The 23,366-nt window shown below is 38.1% G+C and overlaps 1 protein-coding gene across 2 annotated transcripts in view; it reads left to right on the top strand.

The window, feature by feature from the left end:
- BUB1 (BUB1 mitotic checkpoint serine/threonine kinase) overlaps nt 1–21,578 on the top strand; it is a 59,487-nt gene extending 37,909 nt beyond the window's left edge. For both annotated transcript variants that reach the window (XM_043986107.1, XM_043986106.1), the window contains 9 exons: nt 969–1,056; nt 4,296–4,525; nt 7,931–8,074; nt 9,113–9,228; nt 12,557–12,718; nt 12,910–13,067; nt 13,168–13,342; nt 13,659–13,765; nt 20,533–21,578. In XM_043986107.1, the coding sequence (XP_043842042.1) occupies nt 969–1,056; nt 4,296–4,525; nt 7,931–8,074; nt 9,113–9,228; nt 12,557–12,718; nt 12,910–13,067; nt 13,168–13,342; nt 13,659–13,765; nt 20,533–20,728 (1,376 nt within the window). In that variant the 3' untranslated portion in view covers nt 20,729–21,578. The remainder of the gene's footprint in view (nt 1–968; nt 1,057–4,295; nt 4,526–7,930; nt 8,075–9,112; nt 9,229–12,556; nt 12,719–12,909; nt 13,068–13,167; nt 13,343–13,658; nt 13,766–20,532) is intronic.
- Nucleotides 21,579–23,366: the final 1,788 nt, after the last annotated feature.

Raw genomic sequence — 23,366 nt, 5'->3', positions numbered from 1 at the left:
TTGTAAACAACTGAACAACAATATAGCTCAATGTTGCTTTTTATAGACATTGTGTCAAATTGCATTCAACTGTAATGGGAATCATTGTCATTTCTATTCCTGTTTATATAAATGCATTTTTCAAGTCTGGATAACATAACAACATTTTCATTTCATTAGTACCCATCTATTTTTTCAACCTAATGAATCACTAATGACTATTAAACTATGTATGAGACTTGATTAAAAGACATTATCAGAGGGTTTATTTGTGTTCTTAAAAAACTTATGTTTCAGAAGATTACATTGAGCTACATTGAGCATTTTATAAATAAGAACAGTAGTGCAAAATGATGTACCCTAGATACTCCCTGAAAAATCCTTTTCATGTGAGTCTTCCAGCTCATGAATTCTGCTCAATAGATAGAGCCACAGCATCACCTTTGTGGCTACTTAAATATTCAAGTCCATTAGAATAAATGGAAAGTCACCTTCAAACACAAAAATGATCTCTGGTTTTTGTATGTTGATATGTGTGCTGTTAAGTGGATTGCCTAAACTATTTGTATCCATTTGTAATTTTTCTTTGAGGGGTTGTGTAGGAGAAAAAGAATGAAAGAAAGAGATAGGAAGGAAGGAAGGAAAAGAGAAAGGGAAGAAGGGAAAGAAAGAAAAGGGAAGAAGGAAAAGAAAGGGAAAAGGGAGGAAGGAAAAGAAAGTGCTTATTAAAGGAAAAAGTTAATATCAGGATTCTCATATGCATGATCTTTATATTTCTGAACTAGTCTCTGAACATAGTCCCCTATGAGAATGGAGTTTTGAAGTTCTAATGGAAATCAGTGCTTCTCTTTAGTAGTACTTTTAAATCCTCGAGTCTAATATATAGTATAAATTGGGGAATATAATTGAACTAATTATAGTTACTGCATGATGTGCTATCTTTTTTATTGTGTACTTTTCTTTTCTAATTAACTATGTTTGAATTTTAGAAAATATGATTGAAAATGATAGTGCTGGTATGGCTTATGATTCCTGTAAGGAAAAACTTGTGGAGAACTCAAAAAATCAAAAGCTAAGGTAATGCACATTTGAGGGTTTCTCTGTCTTCATTTCCAATTGTTTCTTTAATTTCACATCTATAACACAGCACTTAATTTGAATTTATATTATTATGTATTTGTTATTTTAAACTGAAAACTCTTCTCACTTAAGATCTGTAGACTTTTAACTCTATAAAGTTGAGAAGGAGATAAATAGCAGGGGGAGAGGTGTCATAACAAAAGAGCCCCACTAGTCCCTAGGCAGGTGGAATCCAATAACAGTTGGAGGCAGGGACAGTGGTTGTACCCTCTTCTGGCCTTATGGCTAGATGATCAGATTTGGGGGTGGGGGGTGCTTGACTACTATTGAAGCATCAGATTTCATCCAGAAGAGGGTGACCAAGATGGATGAGATGTATTTTCCTTAGTGCCAGGGGACAGAACCTGGCAATAACAGGTAGAAATTGCTGAGAGATAGCTTTTAGCTTGATCATTGTAACAATTTATATTTATGGAAGATGATAGTAACTTGGTTTACATAATACTTTGAGGTTTACAAAGAAAATTCTCTGCAAATTTTGAATCCTGACTCAGGCACTATCTGGCTGTGTGACCAGCCTAAGGCTCTGAAAGGTTACTTGCCCATGGTCACACAGCCAGATAGTGCCTGAGTCAGGATTCAAATCCAAGATTACAGACTCTAAGTCCATTAATCATTTTTGTACTGTACCAATCTATACTTTAAAATTTGCGGAGAATTTTCTTCACCACAACTCTGAGGTGGTGGTTCAAAGTATTATCCTCATCTTATAGATGAGAAAAGATGAGACTTGAAAGTTTTGGTTTGTCACAAACATTAAGCATCATAGCTAGAATCTAAAACCTTAACTCTTAAGCCCTGCATTCTTTCAGACAATATGTCCAAAAGTAGAAAGGGCTGCCCTAGGAAGCAGTGAGTTTCCCATTACTAGAGGCCTTCGTGGGAAAACTAGATGTGCATTGATTAGGGATGTTATACATGGAATAGATTGTTTGGGTTGAACTAGATGACTCTGGAGTCTTTCTAACAGTGACATTCTGTGATACCCTCTTCTGGCTTGATATCTAAGTGGTTTTAAAACACCTTTCAGACTACTTGAAAGTGAGATGCATCACAAATGCATATGCCCAAAGAGAAATTATTCATTTGTATCACTTGAAGGGGGAAAATGCCTAGCTGGTAAGGGGGCAGCTAGGTGGTGCAGTGGATAAAGCACCGGCCCTGGATTCAGGAGGACCTGAGTTCAAATGCAGCCTCAGACACTTGACGCGTACTAGCTGTGTGACTTTGGGCAAGTCACTTAACCCTCACTGCCCAGCCCTACCCCCCCAAAAAAATACTGGTAGGATGATATCATTGAGTATTGGACTTGGAGTCTAGAAGACCTAGTTTTAAATTTTACCTTTAACCCATACCACTTGTGTGGTTTTGAGCAAGTCACTTGACCTTTCTGACCTTCAGTTTCCTCATCTGTAGGTGAAGATTAAAATACCTACATTACCTGCCTCACTGAGGTTGTTGTGAGGCTCAAATAAGATACTACTGTATATGTAAAATGCTATGTAAACTTTATATAAGGCATTAAGTAAATGTCAATTAGGTATCATCATTTTTACTCTTAGAAAGTAACCACTTTGAAAATTGGAACACTAATGCATTGTTGGTGGAGCTGTGAGCTGATCCAACCATTCTGGAGAGCAATTTGGAATTATGCCCAAAGGGCAATAAAGCTGTGCATACCCTTTGACCCAGCAATTCCACTTTTGGGTCTTTTTCCCAAAGAGATCATGGAAAGGGGAAAGGGACCCGCATGTACAAAAATATTTATAGCTGCTCTTTACGTGGTGGCAAGGAATTGGAAGTTGAGGGGGTGCCCATCAATTGGGGAATGGCTGGACAAGTTGTGGTATATGAATACAATGGAATACTATTGTGCTGTAAGAAATGATGAGCAGGAGGAGTTCAGAGAAACCTGGAGGGTCTTGTGTGAGCTGATGATGAGTGAGATGAGCAGAACCAGAAGAACATTGTACACAGTATCATCAACATTGAGTGTTGATCTACTGTGATGGACTATATTCTTCTCACCAATGCAATGGTACAGAAGAGTTCCAGGGAACTCGTGATGGAAGAGGATCTCCAAATCCAAGAAAAAAAAAAAAAGAACTGCGGATTATAGATGCTGAATGAACCATACCATTTCTTTTGTTTTTGATGCTGTTGTTTTTTTCTATTTTGAGGTTTTTCATCATTGCTCTGATTTTTTCTCTTATAACATGACTAATGCAGAAATAGGATTAATGTTATTATGTGTGTATATATATATATATATATATATATATATAAAACCTATATCAGATTACCTGCTGTCTAGGGGAGGGGGGAGGGAGGGAGAAAAATCTGAAATTGTAAAGCTTGTATAAACAAAAGTTGAGAACTTTCTTTACATGTAACAGAAAAAAATAAAATACTTTATTAATTAAAAAAAAAAAGAAAGAAAGTAACCACTTCAATGAAACAGGCCAATAGCTCAGGCAACTATTAGCAGCCTTGGTGAACTAAGCAATAAGTCAGGGTTGATTAGTATGGTCATTCCAATTCATTTAACAATTACTGTGCATCTCCTGAACTGAGTCTAGAGCATAGGGCTTGGTGATAAGGAAGGAAGAAAGTTTAGAGGAGAAAAATTAAATAAGACAGTGTGCGTGCCATCATGAAGCTTACGGTACAATGAGGTGCTTGGCACACACACAAATCAATAAAATAAAATAATTATAAATACCCAATTGCCAACGAGCAAACCAAATGCTATATGAGATTCAAAGCAGGAAGGGCATCATGAATTGGAGGGACTCATGAATGAGGCTTGATGAAGGAGATGGTATTTGAACTGGGATTTAAAGAATGAGGTAGCAATCACCAGAGATGGGTATAGGGAGTGATGAGAAAAGCAACGGGGGGTGGGGGGTGGGGGGCAAGCTAGAGAATGAGCTGTGTATAGAGGACAGAAAATAATCAAGTATGTTCCAACCAAAATGTATGTATAAGACCAGATTCTAGTGATCTCGAATGCCTAAGGCTAATAATTTAATCAATTTTACTTCGGGGCTTTGAAATACAGACCTTAGAATCAGTAGAAAACTACTTGGTTATTATAAGTCAGGTGTATATTCTAGTCCCCAGACTTCTAACATCTAATCCTTAAGTTTAATTCTTTTCTGTCTGTACATATCCAGTATAATTCAAGAAAATGGGGCAGAGAGTGTGTTGCCAGTCACTGTGCCATCACTCCCCTTCGCTCAGCATGTGGTGATTGGAGCTCTTCCTGGTGGTGTCGAGGAGGGCCTTGTTGCTTGTAAACTCAGTGAAAACGACTTTGCAATGGATGTGGAACCACAAGAAGTCGGTGTTGAGTACCCAGCCAATTGTACACAGAGTAGACTTTCTGAAAGCCCTCGTGTCCAAGGTATGAGCTAATAATTGTCTTAATTTTCTTTTTTTTTAAACAAAAAACAGTGACTTCTGGGAATCAAGGGGAACCCTTGAGAGGGAGATAGTCATCAATAAAAGACATTATTTAAAGAGAGATACGAATATTGTTTGATGGTATTTATTTTTCTGACCTTATCGTTTTTTACTCCTTTTTCAGTTGTGTCCAACTCTTTGAGACTCCATTTGGGCTTTTCTCGGCAGAGATCCTGAACTGTTTTGCCATTTCCTTTCCCAGCTCATTTTGTAGATGAGGAAACTGCGTCAAACAGGATTAAATGACTTGCTTAGAGTCACACAGCTAATAAGTATGAGGCTGGATTTGAACTCAGGAAGATGAGTCTTTCTGATTCTAAGCTCAGTGCTCTATCTACTACACTACCTCTGATATTATTAGGAGTTGTTTTCTGGAAGGAAAAGTATATAACATTTGGTTCCTACAGTAATAGCATTTAAAGGACAATTTTATCAGCTACCATTCTGTGATGCCAAAACTATATGAACTTCCTTACACATATTTTTTACTTTAGGACATTTATTATATTGCAGTGATTAATATGTTTTTCATTTACTTTATAAGAATATTTTCCTTAAGCAAGACAACCAGCTATTACATGGATAATATACCTGTAAGAGTAATATAGGCAGGGGGCGGCTAGGTGGTGCAGTGGATAAAGCACCGGCCCTGGATTCAGGAGTACCTGAGTTCAAATCCGGCCTCAGATACTTGACACTTACTAGCTGTGTGACCCTGGGCAAGTCACTTAACCCCCATTGCCCTGCAAAAAAAAAAAAAAATTAATTAAAAAAAAAAGAGTAATATAGGCAGTAAAGAAAATAGAAGCATTTTAAACCTAAGGAACCAAACTATATTGTAGGCTTGCACCAGATACTCACTTTACTTGGTGGTAATAATATCAAATCCTTTGATTTCTGCCATCAATAGTAATTTTTATGGCAGCTTATTTTAAGAAGAGATGATTCTGTTCCTTGGTTAGAATTGACTTGTAAAAGTTTTTACTACCCTTATCATTTTTGTAAGTTTAGAAAAATCACATGTATAATACCTATAAAATACCTGCTCTACTCATCTTTTAATGTAAGTAGAAAAATAATTTTAGGGTGATATGATGGGAATCATAATAACAAATAACATTTATGGTGTTCATACAGGTAGTACATTTTATGAAGGGCAGCTAGGTGGCACGGTGCACAGAGAACTGGGCTTGGAATCTGGAAGACTCACCTTCATGAATTCAAATACAGCCTCAGACACTTACTAGCTGTGTGACACTGGGCAAGTCACTTTACCCTGTTTGCCTCAGTTTCCTCATCTGTAAAAAGCGCTAGAGAAGGAAATGCCAAACTACTCCAGTATCTCTGCCAGTAAGACCCCAAGTGGAGTCACAAAGAGTCAAACGTGATTGAAAAACAACTGAACAACAATTTATGAATTTTAGTAGGGAAATTATTTTAAAAGGATGGATCGAAGCTGGACATATAAGTTACTATCCATCCACAAGTATTTATTAAGTACCTACTATATGCCAGGCCCTGTCCTAGGCTCCAGGGATAAATTGAAAGAAGGAGAGCATCTCAAGTCTTGAGGAGCTTATGTTCTCGCAGGGAGAAAAGAAGCACATATCCAGGGTGTCCCAAAAGCCTCAGTGTAGTTTTAAGCTTTTAAAGTTTGGAGTACATATAGAATAAATATAGAGAATAAATACAAGGTAGTTAGGGATGTTAGCCACTCGTGGGCACAGAGATCAAAAAAGGATGACTGTTGAAAGTGATGCTTGCGTGGTTCTCTCAACAAAAGAGGGAGTCTCTGAGGCAGTCTTGAGGTGGGAGTATATTCAGGACCTGAGGGATGGCCCAGAAATGGGGGCAAATTGTCATGTGTGAAGAAGAGAGAGAGGCCTGTTGGGCTGGAGCATGGAGCACTGGAGGACAAGTACCAGGCATTGAGGCTCAGGAGACTCTGAAAGCTGCACTGAGGAGTTTGGAAGCTGCTATGATTTTTTGCATGGGGGGAGTGATGCAGTCAGATCATCCCCTAAGGAGACTCTCTACTGTGATTCACCCAGAAACACAGATTCATAGAATGCTGGAGCTGGAAGGGGCCTTAGAAACCATGTAGTTCAAGCCCCTTATCTGACACATGAGGAAACCGCAGCCCAGACTTTGGAATTAATTTATCCAAGGTTACATCCCTAAATAGCAAGAGAGGCGAGCCAAGAATTTGAGTCTTCTAACACTGAGTCTAGTGTTCTTGCTGCTGACTCCAGGAATTGCCCCCATTGAATATATATCACTTGGTTTGTACCTCTCTTAAGATTTTCTGTGCCTTTGTATCATTTTATAATTATAGCCTTGTGTCCAATCCCAGAGTAGAGAGTGAGTTTGGTGTAAGAAGGAACCATGCTTTAGTTGATTTTTTTTTCTCTCCTGAGCACCTAGAATAATATTATATACCTAGTGGGTGTGGTTATCTGCCATTTCTATAGAACTATAAGTCTTTCCTTGATATTTAGGCTTCTTTGAATGTGCCTAGATATTTAAGAGGCTTTATTTTCTGAAGAAACTTCAAAATGCAGCAGTCTCTGATAAGTATGATCATTTAAGTGATGTTTAAAAAAATGGGTGGGGCATTTTCTGACTCTTCTGCCAACTCTATGCTCTTGACAGCTCTTGTCCCCTTTCCCAGATGCTTTTGCTGCCAGGAAAAGAATAAAAATTTGAGTTTCCATAGTATAACCCTGTCTGGCAGCAGGGAAAAAGGAAATCCATAATTGGCTCATTTTCCAGTCTTCTTGATGAGAGCAAAACAGAACCAACCCTGGATAGGCCCACAATATTTCTTAAATCTTGGTTTTTGGAGAGCAGCCTTCTAGCACCCCCAAACATCTGAAACAATGTGAAGCCCAGATGTTTAGGGATTCTTTTCCTTTTTGTTGCTTGAAAGTATCTTTGAAGTCAGAATCTACTAAGATAGGAGCTACCACAAAAATAATGAGAGACTATAGTATATTATTATGTGGTCAGTTGGCTCACTGCTTAAAGGGTTAAACATCATTTTTCTGGAAGACTCTTATTCAGAGACTCGTTCCCTGACATAACAGATTATTGGGAAAGGTAGTGTGATATAGGAGAAAGAATGCTGGTTTGGAGTACAAGACCCACATTTGTGACTTTGAGTTGTGTAAAATACAGGAGTTGGACTAAAAGATCACTAAGGTCTCTTCTAGCTCTAAAGGCACAATCCTATGATCAAGGTTTTGCTATACCAAGTTCCACATTATGATGGGAATGTATTATACAGTCTTTGGTTTCTGATATATTTTCCTTTATAGAAAATTGTCTTTTTTCTTTCTCGTTCAAGACTTCATTGTTGAGAATCCCTGGGATAGTGACTTGATTCAGAAATTTTTATCAAGACTATCTACACCAATAAATTCTTATCCCAATGCTTTTGAATGGGATTATAAACTTCCAACCATCAAGCCAAAATCTGAAATCCAGTTGGGTAAGAATTGTTATGTACTAATTCATTCTCATTTTTATGAGGAAAACTGGGTTGACCATGTATTGAGAACACGGGATAACACGTTGACAGCCAGAATGTTATGAAAGACCTGGGGGGTTGGGGGGATGGGTGTGGAATTTAAATTAAATTAAATTAAATCAAATTCTAAAAAAAAGACACAGGGGAAGGTTTCTAACATATATGGCAGATCCTCTTTATAAAGCTTTGTACAAGAATATGGACACAATTTGCAAAGGTTGAAAAATTGTGTTGGTATCTGTATTAGTGGAAGGAGTACTCATATTGATCTTTTGCTATACACTATTTTGTGTAGACCTTTTTATGTTTTATGTATTGTCAAGATATTTGTCATTTTTTATTCTTGCAATGGACTATAGCCTCTTCAGACATTCCCTCACCATTGACTATTATCCTGCTCATTTTTCTTTTTCTCTTCTCTAAAAATATACTGGAAGGTCCTTCAGAATAAAATATTCCTGGGATTGATGAAGAATCCATAGAGCATACTCTCCTTTTACCTTCGTAGTACTGTAGAATATAAGCAAATAGTTGACCTTATAGTGTGCTGGAGTGTTTAGAACAGGAAACACGGCTGAGGTTCTATTCAATCTAGTCTTGGTTATTTGTCTTGACTAGCTCAGCAATTTTATTCTTCCTTTTCATAATATATCCTTTGCATCATAGCCTGTAGATACTTATTGCATTTTATAATAAAAGAGGGCATAATCTGAAATCTAAGGCTTATAGCCCTTTTCATTATTAAAAATTAGGTAGAACCTTTCTTATGTTAAGATCACTGTTAATAATAAAATACTCACTTTTCTTAAAGGAGCATTAATGAAACTTAGTCTTTAGCAGTTTCTAGATCACCTGGTGAATGGTGCTGCTGTTATGACCTGCTTATATAAACTTCATCCAGGACTGTAAAAACACTTCGATAATGTGGCAATACTTTTACAGAACTTTGTATGTATCACAAGTTCTTTTCTCATTTCAACTTGTATCCCTCTTCCAAAGGTCCGTGGTTGACTTATGTTGATTCCTTTCTTGGAGAGGGAGCTTTTGCCCATGTTTATGAAGCTACTCAGTGGAATATGAGTGACACCAAAAACAAGCAGAAAGTGATGTTAAAGGTAAGTTTGGGGGGATGAGTCACTGGAACAGTAGTGAGGTCGGTTTCAGATATCTTTGTTACCTTTCAGAACAGTGCTTGGCATAGTTTCATGTTTTCCATCTATTTGTCTATATTATCTGGTCATATGATATGGTTGGAACGCTAACCTTGAGGTCAGGAGGATCCCAGTTCAGTTCTGGACCTTACCTTCTCATGTTCTGGGCAGCTTTTAAAACTCTTAATTTGGACAGCTAGGTGGCACAATGGATAGAGCACGGGCTCTGGATTCAGGAGGACCTGAGTTCAAATCCAGCCTCAGATACTTGACACTTACTAGCTGTGTGACCCTGGGCAAGTCACTTAACCCCAATTGCCTCACCAAAAAAACCCCACAAAACCAACCTCTTAATTGTAGAATGATTATCAGTAAACAGTTATTAAATTCCTATGTCCTAGATATTGTGCTCGACACTGAGGAATACAGAGGCAAATATTTAACAGCTCCTTCCCTCAGGGAACTTATATTCCATTGAGGGAGACACTGTGGGTGTGGGTGTGGGTGTGCATCAAGAGAATAAATACAAGGCAGCAGTGTGGGGAGGGCACTCGCTTGAGCAGCTGGAGGATCAGAAAAGTTTTCATGTGAAAGGTGGCACTTGAGTTGAGTCTTAAAGAAAATAAGGGATTCTCCATAGGGTGGAAGTGAGTAAAGAATGTATGTCAGGCTTGGGGGATGACCAGTGCAAAGACACAGAGATGGGAACATTGTGAGTAAGAGCAATAAAGTCAAATTGGCTGGACCTTGTAAGTGTGAACTATATCTATTATATAATATCTATATATAATAGACTATATCTGTAATAGTAGTAGTAGTAGTATCTATAAGATGGCTGAACATGTAGGTGGGGCCAAGTTATAAAGGGCTTTAAAAGCCAGTAGCAAGCCATCGAAATCATTGACTAGAGAAGTGCCACGTTCAGATGGTGATTTAGGGAAATCATTTTAGCAGATATTTAGAAGATAGATTAGAATGAGGAGAGAATTGAGGCAGGGAAACCAATAGTGCAGGTAAGAGAGATTTAGAAACTGAATTAGGCAGCACAGTGTTTAGAGTGCCAGGCCTAGAATCAGGAAGACTTAAGTTCAAATCCAGCCTCAGACATGTGCTAGCTCTCTGTGACCCTGGGAAAGTCACTTAACCATATTAGCCTCAGTTTCCTCATCTGTAAAATGAGTTGGAAAAGGAAATGGCAAACCATTCCAGTGTCTTTGCCAAGAAAACCCCAAAAGTGGTCACAAAGAGTTGGACACAACTGAAAAACAACTAAATGTGAGTAGAGACAAGGTAATTGATACTAGAGATGATATGGAAGTATAAACAAGAAGATTTTGGCAACTGATTGGCTATGTAGGGTAAGAGAGAGTAAGGATTCAAGGATAACTCTGGTTGTGAACTCAAGGTTCTAGAAGGATGGTTGTACCTTTGGCAGAAATAGAGAAGTTTGAAGAGGGAGAAGTTGGGGAGAGGAAGAAGGAAGCTAAGAAGTTGTGTTTTGTGTTTGAAGTCTCTATAGATTGTCCAGTTTGAAATGTCCAGGAGGCAGTTGGACATGCATGTCAAAGATCGTGACAGAGAGAGAGAGAGAAGGGTTCAAAATGTAGATTTGGGACTCCTATGTACAGAGCTAATTAAACCCATGGAAGCAAGAGCACTACATGAAAAAGTATATATAAAGAAAAGAGGGCCCATGACAGAGCCTTGGGGTATACTCACGATTAGGACATGAAATGCCAGCGATAGATAACCAGAAAAGGGGTTTGAGAAGAAGCAGGCAGGTAGGAGGAGAGCCCCAAGAAAGCAGCATGTTAGAAACCCAGATGGGAGAGAGTATCCAGGAGAAAATAGAGGTCATCAGCAGTGTCAAGTGCCAAGAAGGATGGAGATTAGAAAAGGCCATCAGATTTAGCAGCTGGGAAATTATTGCTAACCTCAGAGAGCAGTTTCCACTGAGTGGTGAATTCAGAAGCCAGTTTACAAAGATTTGAGATGTTAGTGAGAGGAAAGGAAGTGGAGATGATAGGTATGGATAGATTTTTCTGGGAGTTGGGCTTTGAAAGGGTAGAAGACTATAATTTAAGGGGTAGCAGGTCCCTGTGAGGGGTTTTGGAAGGTGAATGAGTTTGGTTTTTTTTTTTGCATTTTATTTTTTTTTCCATATAAATATTTTATTATTTTCCAGTTACATCTAGAGACAGTTTTCAACATTTGTTTTTATAAGAGTTCTAGTTTCAAATTTTTCTCCCTCCCTCCCCAAGACAGCAAGCAATCTGATACAGGTTATGTATGTATAATCACATTAAACATATTTCATTAGTCACGCTATGAGAGAAGAATCAGAGCAAAAAGGAAAAACCTCAAAAAAGAAAAACAACAACAAAAAACAATAGAAATAGTATGGTTCTATCTGCATCTGGATTCCACAGTTCCTTTTTTTTCTGGATTTGGAGAACATTTTCTATCATGAGTCCCCTGGAACCATCCTGGACCAAAGCACTGCTGAGAAGAATCAAGTCCATCACAGTTGATCAACACATAATGTTGTTGATACTGTGTACAATGTTCTCCTGGTTTTGCTCATCTCACTCATCATGAGTTTATGCAAGTCCTTCCAGGTTTCTCTGAAATCTGCCTGCAGGTGAATGAATCTTAGATGTATTTGCAGGCAACAGGGAAGAAACCAGCAGATGAAGAGAGAAGAGAAATTAGGGAAGAGGAAGGTGAAGAGGCGAGGGTGGATCTACAAAAGAACCTGGAGGAGATTGAATGAGGGTACACATAGAGGGGTTGTCTTCTCTTTATCAGGGGCCAAGTTAAGGAAGAGAGAAGGAGTGGGGACAGGGTGGGGAGGGAGGTGATGCAAAGGAGTTTAGAGATGTAGAGAAGGGGAGAAGTGGGAACTCAGTATGAATAGCTTCTATTTCTCAGTAAAGTTTGAGGCAAAACCTCCAAAAGTCTCCTGTATTGATGAAGTCACATTTTTGGAACCTCTCCTCTCCCATGTCACCAAAAGAAAAAAATGGACCCCTAATCAGCCCAGAAAAGAATGTAGTAAGAACAAGTTGTCTGGTTTTCCTCCTCTCATATAGTAGATATGCTGTCCCCTGCAGCAGCCACACTTCATCTGAGTCCCATGGAAGTGCTGATGAGCTGTCATGTTTCAAGAGCCTTTCATTTGACTGAAATTGCATAACTTCTTGTGATAAGTTATTTTTCTGATATTTTCCAGAACATACAATGGTGTTGTTTTTTTTTTTTTAGTAAATGTCCCTGTGTACCTAATTTACAGGTGCAGAAGCCTGCAAACCCCTGGGAATTCTACATAGGAACGCAGCTGATGGAGAGACTCAAACCCCATGTGCGCCACCTGTTTATCAAGTTTGATGCTGCTCATTTCTTCCATAATGGCAGTATGTTGGTTGGCGATCTGTACAGTTATGGAACATTACTAGTAAGGACATTATACCTTGCAATTCTGTTTAAAGTATAGATTTTTGTGGCTGAATCATTCTGTTTGGTGTTAGAGGTTGAGTTTTTGTTTTTGTATAGAAAATGGGGAGAGATTTGGGAGCATTGTTAGCTGATTTTAAATCTTTGTGTAATCACGTTGCTACTAATAAAGATTTTCATTTCTGCTTACAGAATGCTGTTAATCTTTACAAAAATACTCCTGAAAAAGTGATGCCACAAGCACTAGCCCTGTACTTCACAATAAAAATTCTTCACATGATAGAGCAACTTCATGGATGTGAGATCATTCATGGGGACGTTAAACCTGACAATTTTATAATTGGAGAAAGGCAAGTCTCATTCCTTCTTGTCAGGGATCCTCTGACTCTTTGTTTATCAGTTCTTTATTTTCATGGTAACCAACACTTTTTTTATTTTAACCAAATTCAGGTTCTTGGAACAGGACAATGGAATAGATGGTTTATCTCATGGATTGGCTTTAATTGACTTAGGTCAAAGTATAGATATGACCCTTTTCCCAAAAGGAACTGCATTTACAGCAAGATGTGAAACCTCTGGTTTTCAGTGTGTTGAAATGCTGAGCCAAAAACCTTGGAACTATCAGGTATGAAATTATTCAGTCTGAGAAGTTGGGTTTAACATTTCTCAAGCCTTCAAAATGACTTGGAGATCAATTTGAATCCACTTGAAAAATAAAAATAAAAAATATATTCTTGATGAATTCTTTCTGGGAGTGAACATCAGTTGAGAATAAGCAGAGATAAGTCTTAAGGCTGTGGGGAAAGCCACTTGAATTCTTTGTTTTGGAAGTTTCTCCCTTTTCTCCTATTGGTCATTATAGAAGCCAGAAATTCTAATGAATTGATTTTTGAGTAGCCATGTAAATTACAAATGATGTTTTATATGTGTTTTGTTCACAGACCGATTATTTTGGGATTGCTGCAACAGCGTACTGCATGCTGTTTGGCACATATATGAAGGTGAAAAATGACCAGGGAGTCTGGAAGCCCGAAGGAGTTTTCAAAAGGTAGATCTTAGAGTTCTAAAATAAGTATCCTAGCATGAAAAGACAAATAGATGGATAGGAATGATCCACAAGTCCATTCATCAGAAGCCAATGCATTGGAGGAAATTTATCATTTCTTTGCCTTTTAAGGAAGAAGAACTAGAAATTGACCAAAAAAAGGTGGGGGGGGGGGTGCCAAGGCACACCAGTGTTGTATTTCAGCAGTTAGTAAAATGCTCTACTGTGGATCTTCACGATCTGACATGATTTTCTACAGAGAATAAATGTTAGTTTAATTTCAGGAAAAGGGGTAACAGGAACATAGATTTGCAGTTGGGAAGAGACCTTAGAAGCCATCAAATCCATCCCATTTTATAGATGGTGAAACTGAGACTCAGACAAGTGACTTGCCCAAGGCTGCATAGCTAGTAAATGTTAGGAGGTAGGATTTGAACTTAAGTCTTTCTGACTCCACACCTAGCACTCTGTCCACTGTGCTACCCAGATCCTGGATCTCATCAAAGAGGGATTAATTATTCAAGAACTTAAAATATTTTGATAAAAGTTAGGGATTTACATTCTGAAAAGTACTGTGTACTTAGTGAACTGAGCCCTGGACTTGGAGTCAGAAGGCCTACATTCAAATCCTGCCTCAGACATGGGCTGTGTGTCCATGCAAAGCAGTAATATCTCCTCTCTAATCCTGTTTCCTTATGTATAAAATGGGGGCTATATCACCCGCTTCTCTGGACTAAGCATTTTATAAGCCTAAATAACAATTTTGTTGTTATAGCTCAGGGCTTCTTAAACTTTTTCCATGTTAAGGGCTAAAATTCTAGCTAGTCTGTCTAAAATATTTAATGAGTGGTCGCCAATAAATTATAAGCTTTAGCAAGAGTTAGACTTTTAAGCATTTATTAAGGAGAATAAGAATTTGGTAAAGAGAGAGAGAAAGGTCTAGATTCCTATCTATTAAAGGGAGAGTGCATTTCTAGCTCCCTTCTCCACCAGAGTCCAGAGGAAAGAGCGCGAGACTGAGCGCCAGTCTCTTCCTTCCTCCTCCCACTAGTCCGCGTCACTTCCTGACTCCTGAAGAAAAGACTCCTGGTCTTGCCCTCAAAGACCTTCCCTTCATGGGCAGAACTCTTCTACAGTAAGTATCCAGCAGGTGGCGTTATTCCAATCGTTACAGTCCCCCCTGTTGTTCCTCAAGAAACAAAATGTTTCCTTGACGGAACAGTAAAAAGAATATAATAACTATTGCTAACTAATAATATGTGAACAACAATATAGAAAAGGAAGAGAGGAAAGTTTTGTTCAGAGGGGCGACTTTTTTTTTTTTTGTCCTCATGAACCGACGCTTTGACATTAGTCTTGCAAAGGGAGGGCCTCTGCAGAGAATACATGTTACAGATGGTGTATATTATAACAGAAAGAGAAAAACAACAACAAAAACAACAAATCAAAACTGTTCATTTAAAGTCTCTGAAAGTCTTTTCTCAGATGTCCTCTAGGTGTAGTCGTAGAATGGAAGTCTTTTCAGGGGTTGAGGTATGGATGCTGGTAATCAGCCAGGAAAATTTCCTACAAAATTGAGCTTAACACAACTTTAAAATAGCTTTATCAATAATCAAATCAAACAATGAAAGTTCTCAAAAACATGTCTAAGGGAATTCAGAATCTTAGTTGTTACACATGAAACATATAATAAAACAAAAATTGAAACATTCTTTAAAATTATAATCTTACTATAGTCCCCCCTTATGGAGGGTAATTGAGAAGACAATTGCTGCGATATTAATTATTAAAAATAATTTTTATCTTTGTTTCATCACTTTTTGCATCATCTGCCTAATTATCCTCATGCCATTATGAGAAATTTTAAAATCTAATATAATTAGTAACAGATGTCAAGGCCAAATTCAACACTGTTATTTATCATGACACCTGAGATAATTATGGGGGTTACCAAAAAAGAACAGAGAAATGATGGGATATGAGCATTCCCACATTTGAGCAATATGTACTGCCCATGCAGTATGCCAGGCTTAAAATAGGTGGATGGAATATATGTCCATGCCACCGAACATATTAGAGGAAACTGAGTCAGACTTAATCAGATGCATGGGATTGAGATGTCCATGGCATCAGGCATATAGGAGGGAGCATAGAAGCCAGGTGTAGAAGTGAGATGGGTGGGATCAATACTTCCAGCCATCTGTACAATATTGTGGGGAAAAATAAAATAAAATATTAAACCAAGAGAATCCAACCTCAACATTTGTCAAAAGCCGTTCCCTCGGCCATACCTTGACTTCATGCATGTCTCCCCTCATGTGACAGTTCAGTGTCTGCTCTTGCATGTATTCCTCTTGTGATTGGATGGCATCTTGGCCAACTGGCATCTGATAACTCAGAATAAAGGTAATTAGTGTCTTAAATGATAAGTTCCCATAATCCAAGTCTCATATGGATTTAAAAATTGAGGATAATAAATGATTGCAAAAAATGTGAATACATCTTGACTCAGAACACAATATATAGTTATGCAACAATTTCAAATAATATCTTTTTTTTTACTTAGTATACAATTACTTTTGTGAAAAATCTGAACATATTTAAATACAAGTTAAAGCACAACACAATCTCAAAGACAACTTTTACAAATGTTCCCCTCTTTTTTTTTTTTTTTTTGGAATATGCTTATCAAAAATAATACTTCTAGAATCAATTTACACTTGCCATGGCAACCAATTTGCCAGGGAAATGCTTTAAAGAGTTTGATCAAATAATCAGTTGAGAAAAAATAACAAAAACAAACAACTCAGAATATGGGAGCACAATACTCCTAGAATTAACATTGTATAATAAAATCAAAACCATCTTGCAATGTTTCAAAATTAGATAGACAAATGAATAGAAGAAAATACACATGGAACAATAAAAGACAATGAAATTCAAACTAAGGAAGTCTAAATGAATGTGAACTTAATATTAATAAGAGTATTATAAAATATAAACTTGATCACATGACTATAAAAAGCTTTTACAAATATTCTCCTTGTTTTAAAAACTAAATATAAAACACAATCTCAAAAGCATGAAAATCTCTATGAAAATAAACCCATACCATTAATTTCAAAATGTATATGTAATAGCATAGAAATCCTATGTAACCTCTGAACTGATATTAATACTCTGAGTGAATTCAGAACACCTTTGATTCCGATATCTAAAATCCCCAATACTCATATCAATACCTTGCTGCTTACTTCTACATTTCTGTAAAATATATACCCTTCCATGGCAAAAGAGGCAGAGTCTTGAACTATGTTGATTGTCATTCTTATTCAGCTTAAGTTTTTCTTCTTTAACCCCTCTATATTGTCTGTCAGTCTTTTCACCATACAAATGCTTTATAAGATTACTAATTAAAGACAAAAGCAGGTTAGCAAAATTATGAACAAAACGAGCATATCTGGAATTTAAAGAGTTTTCTAAGATTGTCTCAAAAGCACAGCCAGGCCGGGGAAGGGCTGAGCCTGAAGCTGCAAATGCAGGTAGAAAAAGTTGAGCATGCGCATCAGATCTCTGGACTTCCCAGGCAGGGGAAGCAATGGGCTTGGCCATAGGAGGAGTAGAGGGTGGGGTCTGGAGAGGAGGGGAGGGACCAGAGCAATTTGAATCAGACTTGATTTTGAACTCAGGCCTGGATTCCTCTTCCCCCACTTTGCCTCCAGGTGCTAGGGGATTAAAAGCTTCTAGAGGGTGGGTCATTGCTTCCAGGCATGCAAAATTAGAGCAACAATTAGTGTTAGAACTGGGAAAAGCTGCGGGAATCTCTTCAGGTTTCTCTGAAAAAGCATGGTTGGGAGAGGGAGAGATATTTCCTTGTGTGAGTAAGTTGCTGGCTCTTTTAACAAAAATAAAAAGAAAAATAGAAAATCCACAAAAACAAAGCATTAACATGATCTTATCTCCCATTTGTCTGGTTAAACAGACCAAAATCAAAAATAGGATAATTAGGGAGTTTAAAAGGTCCATTCGAAAAAATTCAAAGGAAAAACACAGCCAGTACACCAGTACTTAGCAGTTAAAGGGAGAGGGAGGGGAAATTTCTTACCCAACCAGCAGATCAGAAGAAGACTGAGGGTTAGCTTTCCTCTTCGTGGTCAGCCATCTGTTAAGGGCTAAAATTCTAGCTAGTCTGTCTAAAATATTTAATGAGTGGTCGCCAATAAATTATAAGCTTTAGCAAGAGTTAGACTTTTAAGCATTTATTAAGGAGAATAAGAATTTGGTAAAGAGAGAGAGAAAGGTCTAGATTCCTATCTATTAAAGGGAGAGTGCATTTCTAGCTCCCTTCTCCACCAGAGTCCAGAGGAAAGAGCGCGAGACTGAGCGCCAGTCTCTTCCTTCCTCCTCCCACTAGTCCGCGTCACTTCCTGACTCCTGAAGAAAAGACTCCTGGTCTTGCCCTCAAAGACCTTCCCTTCATGGGCAGAACTCTTCTACAGTAAGTATCCAGCAGGTGGCGTTATTCCAATCGTTACATCCACTTGTGAACCCTTTTCACCTGGAAAATTTTTACATGACCCCAGGTACTTGGGTACATAAAATAGGTATACAAATCAAACATTTACTGGCAAATTTTTGGTGACCCCCATATTTAGTTATGTGATGTCACATGGGGTCACTTTGTTATAGTTGTTCGTGTTGTTAATGCATACATTTGTAAAGAAAAACTAAGGATGAATGTTGGACCTTTTACAAACAGTGGTGCTTTTTTTGAAAAACGCTATGGTTTTATACTTGAATCTAAAGTTCAGAAACTTTATCTCACTATTGACTTAGGAAAATCTTCCCTAGAAAAGATGTAGCATGCACAGATTTATTTGTACACCATCCTATGAGTCTATAATCACTGAGGGTGAACTGTCTCCCCAGTTTTACCTTCTCTCCCATCTTGCTCTGCTCATGCTAAGCTAATCTGCTTACTTTATCATTCCATTTTCCCTTGCTTCACATTCATCATTACTTACATGCTTCATTATGATTTTGTTTATATTCTCTAGTTTTGTATATATTCTTCTATATGAAGTTAATATATTTAAAATATGTTCTCTATTTGCTAGTGTTTTCTCTTATGTCTGCAAAAAACTGTCTTGTGCTTAGTAAGTGTTTTTGAATGAATGAGGAGCAAGCTATAATGTTGAATAATCACTTTTAGGAAGGTTTTGGAAGTAAGCAGTTATTAATTGGTGAGTCTAGGATCTCTGCATTTCTAATACAAATTTAAAATGTATTTCATGCATTTTTATCAAGTGATCAAAATCTAAGTGAATAAGCAAGTGTACAAATAAGATTTTTAAAATTATTACCATGAATTTCTTTGCTTTCAAAAACATGTTAATGGTACATGCCTATGGTCCTGGCTGCTGGGGAAGCAGAGGCTGGTGGGCAGATCTGAGCTACAGCAGGGCTAAAGTTGCATATCCCCACAAAGTCTGGCACCTATCAATACTGTGATCCCCAGGAGAGGCCCCCAGGCTGCACAAGGAGGGGTGATGCTTATAAACAGTGGAACTGGGCCAATGAGGAGTCACTGTACTTCCAGCCTAGGCAAAATAAGGAGTCCCTGTCTTCTCCAAAATAAGGATGTGTGTATATACATATGTACATCTACCAGAAACAGATATCTCGATTTTTAAATTACATTACAATAATCATTTCATACATCAGTTATAGTGTCATGGAGGAAGGCTCATAAGAATATTTTGTTGAATAACTTGAACAAATTCTCTGAACTGAATAATTTAATTCAGCAAATATTTTTTCTCTAGAGTTATACATGTTAGGCCTAAATATTTCTACTTTGATCAGTGTGGTTAGCCAGGATATACACCCCACCCCCCCAATCTTAATTTGATTCTTGTTTAAGTCAGATTATAGCTGACAAAACTCTTCTGCCAAGCCCAAACTACTTTTATTATATTCTCTGGATTACTTCTACTTTGATCTAGATCATGATTTCTTCACTTGAGATCCATGAATTTGAATGGGAAAAACTGGCATCTTTATTTTTACTTACCTCTAAATGAAATTTAGCATTTCTTCCAGTTCAGGCAACAAACATCCTAAGAAGGGATCCATAGCCTCTACCATTCTGCTAAGTAAGCCTAGGAAAGATCAGATGCATAGATGTAAAGACATTTCCCCTCCCAATGTTCACATGGACTATTTGTGCCTGACCTGTGGTAGAGCCTTCTGGCCTTATATTGGTCTGGTCACCCCCAGGAGAACACACTGTACCGTGACCCGAATAAAGTGATGCCATTTTGGTCCTCTTCAAGAACAAAAGAAAACCACCGAACCAATTAAGTCTATGATACAAAGAATCAGAGCCCTAATCTAGGTGGTCTTTGGGATCTGCTGTTACCTATTTTTCTAGCTATAATAGCAACAACATTTTTGACTTCAGCTATAAGAACTCCAAATAATCAACACAATCTGAATCCCTCATCCTGCAGTTAATTGTACAGACCAAATGGAAGGGAATGTGATTCTTATCATCCATCCATCTTTCACTAACCAGAAGGAAATCCTTTTTATACATCTTTAAAGTTCTTTTGTGTTATTGTAGTCCCATTTTCCATTCTCTTGCTACATCCTGAAATGCGTATTTAAGCAAAAGGTGGGAAATAAATTAAATCCAATCTTTTTGACACCATTGAAGGTCTTATCGTTTTAAAAACATGTATCTTTTTTTTTTTTGGTCACACTTTTAGGATTCCAAATTCTGAAATGTGGAATGACTTTTTTCACATCATGTTGAATATACCAGACTGTCACCATCTTCCTTCTCTGGAATCCTTACGGGAAAAACTGAAAGCAGTATTTCAGCAGTCCTATGCAAGCAAGATCAAATCCTTCCGCAGCCGACTAATTGTGTTACTTTTGGAATGCAAACGTTCACGAAAATAAAATTGGATTTGTTTCTGCCTGTTGTATAAATTGGTTCACTCTCTCACTCCCTAAGTACATCAATTAGAAACTGTCGGTCTGTTTCATCTTCCAAATGTCCTGAAGGACAGAAAGCCTGGGAAAGCACCCTGAACGTGGAGTCCGGAGAGACCTCAGCCCCGCTCTCATGCGGGTTAGACCCACATCTAACACCTTCCTTGCTCTGTGACCCCAGACAAGTCCCTTCGCCAGTTTCCTTATCTACAGAATGGGAGGAATATTTGAATTACCTACCTCACAGGACTGGAGCATCAGTGAGATTATGTATATGATTAACCTTAAAGCCCTCGGGAATGACAGTTATTATCATTATTAACTATTGGAAGACATCCTTATGACGGAAAGATATTTGACTGTCAGTCAACATTAAAAATATACTAGCCAATTTACCAGAAGCATTCAAATGTCAAGTGAGAACGTGGGGAGCCTGAGTCTATAAGGTTGGAATAAATGGGGACACATGTATGAAATAGGTAATTAAATGGGTAGTTGCCAAGGAAACATGACTTCTTCAGCTCTCAAGGACACCAGATAACTTCAACTTCCTGCCTGTTGTTTTTTAACCTCTTCTGTTTCATAAAATTTTCATTCTTTACCTTGTTCTGAAAGAGGGTATATTTCTATGTGAACTACTGCTACTTACTGTTTTCAGAGACAGGAGTTCAGGCTGTTTGGTCTTCTGAAGTTAACTCTTGTCTCCCTATTTTTTAGGGATATGGCTTTAAAGCCTCCAGCTCAGATTTTAGTATCTTAGAGAAGAATTGTAATGTCTGTGGCATGCATTGTTCCTCAAAAGAAAAGACATAATAAAATGAGAAATTTTGAAAACACTTGGTATCACTGTTTTATACGCATATATAAGTAGCACCCCATTCATCTGGTACATTTGGGCCATATAAACTATCAGGAAATGCGGCAAGGAACCTGGAAATAGCAAAAGAAGAGAGGGGTCGTGAGACCCACATATTTTACTCACAGGAAAAAACACATCTATCCAACAGGCCAAACACCATCAATGTAGAACTATGTGTAAGACTGGGGTGGCTGATTGAGCAGGCTTGCCTTTATGGTCTCCTTGGAAACCTCCAGTTCTTCCTCAATTACAATGAGAGAAGAGAATTTTAAAGTTGGAAGAGATTTTGCAGATCACTTAATCTGTTCCTTTAATTTTAATTGAGGGGGTGGAGGTGGGATGGGAAGGAGCATAGGACTTTTATAAAAATGGCCATTTTGGGGCTTAATTAATGTTTGTTAAATTTGACAGAAGCAAATGCACTCCTGAGTGCATTGTGGTATTGAAACACAATCTTATAATTGAACATAATGACTGCATTATTCAACAAAAAGATTAAATGGAATATGCCAAACATAAGTATAATAGTCAGCATGGCATAATAGAGAACTAGTCTCCAAGCCAGGAAAACCAGGATTTGTCTCACTTTTGACCACTACTAACTTTGGGACCCTGACCAAGACATGCAGCCTTGTTATTCTGGGCAACTCAAGAAGGAAAGGGAAAGGAATAAGCATTTATGGAGTACCTACTATGTGTGGAGTACACCACTAAATGTTTTATGAATACTATCAGTTGAGCCTCACAACAATCCTGAGAAGTAGGTGCTGTTCTTCTCATTTCATAAGGCAACTACATGGAGCAGTGATAGAACACTAAGCCTGAAGTCAAGAAGATCTGAGTTCAAATCCAGTCTCATATGTTTGCTAACAGTATGACCCTGGGCAAGCCATTTTGCCTCAGTTTTCTCATCTATAAAATGGGAATGATAACAGCACCTACTTACTACCTACCTCAACAACTACTCTGAGGCTGAGCGTCCTCTTCCCTCCCAATTTCCACTTCTAAAACCATCAGCAAGTCAATTCTGCCATTGTTATCCTTCCAAACCAAAATATCCATCCTTGGCCACAACAATGCCCTTTGTGTATTATCTCCCCCATTAGAATATAATCTCTTTGACAATGGAAACTCTCCCATGCTTATATTTCTGCCTTCTGTGTTCAGCACAATGCTTGGCGTGAATTAAATTCTCTACGCTATGTGTGACATCTTTGTACATTTTGTGCATGTTGTCTCCCCCATTAGATTGTGAGCTTCTTGAGAACAGACCTTTTTTTTGGGGGGGGGGGGTGCGGGGCAGTGAGGGTTAAGTAACTTGCCCAGGATCACACAATTAGTGAGTGTCAAGTGTCTCAGGCTGGATTTGAACTCAGGTCCTCCTGAATATAGAGCCAGGGCCTTATCTACTGCGCCACCTAGCTGCCTCCAAGAACAGAGACTCTTGTTCAGTGCCCGGCATACAGTAAGTGCTTAATAAATGTTGATTGATTGGTTGGTTTCTTTGGGATCATAGTTCCAAATTGCTTTCCAGGTTGTACCCGATTCACAGCACCACTAATATAGTACATACATCAATGTGCCTATTTTTCTCACAGACCCTCCAACATTTGTCATTTTCCTTTTCTGTCAACTTTGCCAATTTGATGGCTGTGAGATGAACCTCGGAGTTGTTTTTGTTTTGTTTTGTTTTGGGTTTTTTTGGTGGGGCAATGGGGGTTAAGTGACTTGCCCAGGGTCACACAG

Source organism: Dromiciops gliroides, chromosome 2 (genome assembly GCF_019393635.1).
Source record: "Dromiciops gliroides isolate mDroGli1 chromosome 2, mDroGli1.pri, whole genome shotgun sequence".
Taxonomy (NCBI): Eukaryota; Metazoa; Chordata; class Mammalia; order Microbiotheria; family Microbiotheriidae; genus Dromiciops; species Dromiciops gliroides.
The sequence above is the reverse complement of the archived record's forward strand: the minus strand, read 5'-3'. Positions and strand labels throughout refer to the sequence as shown.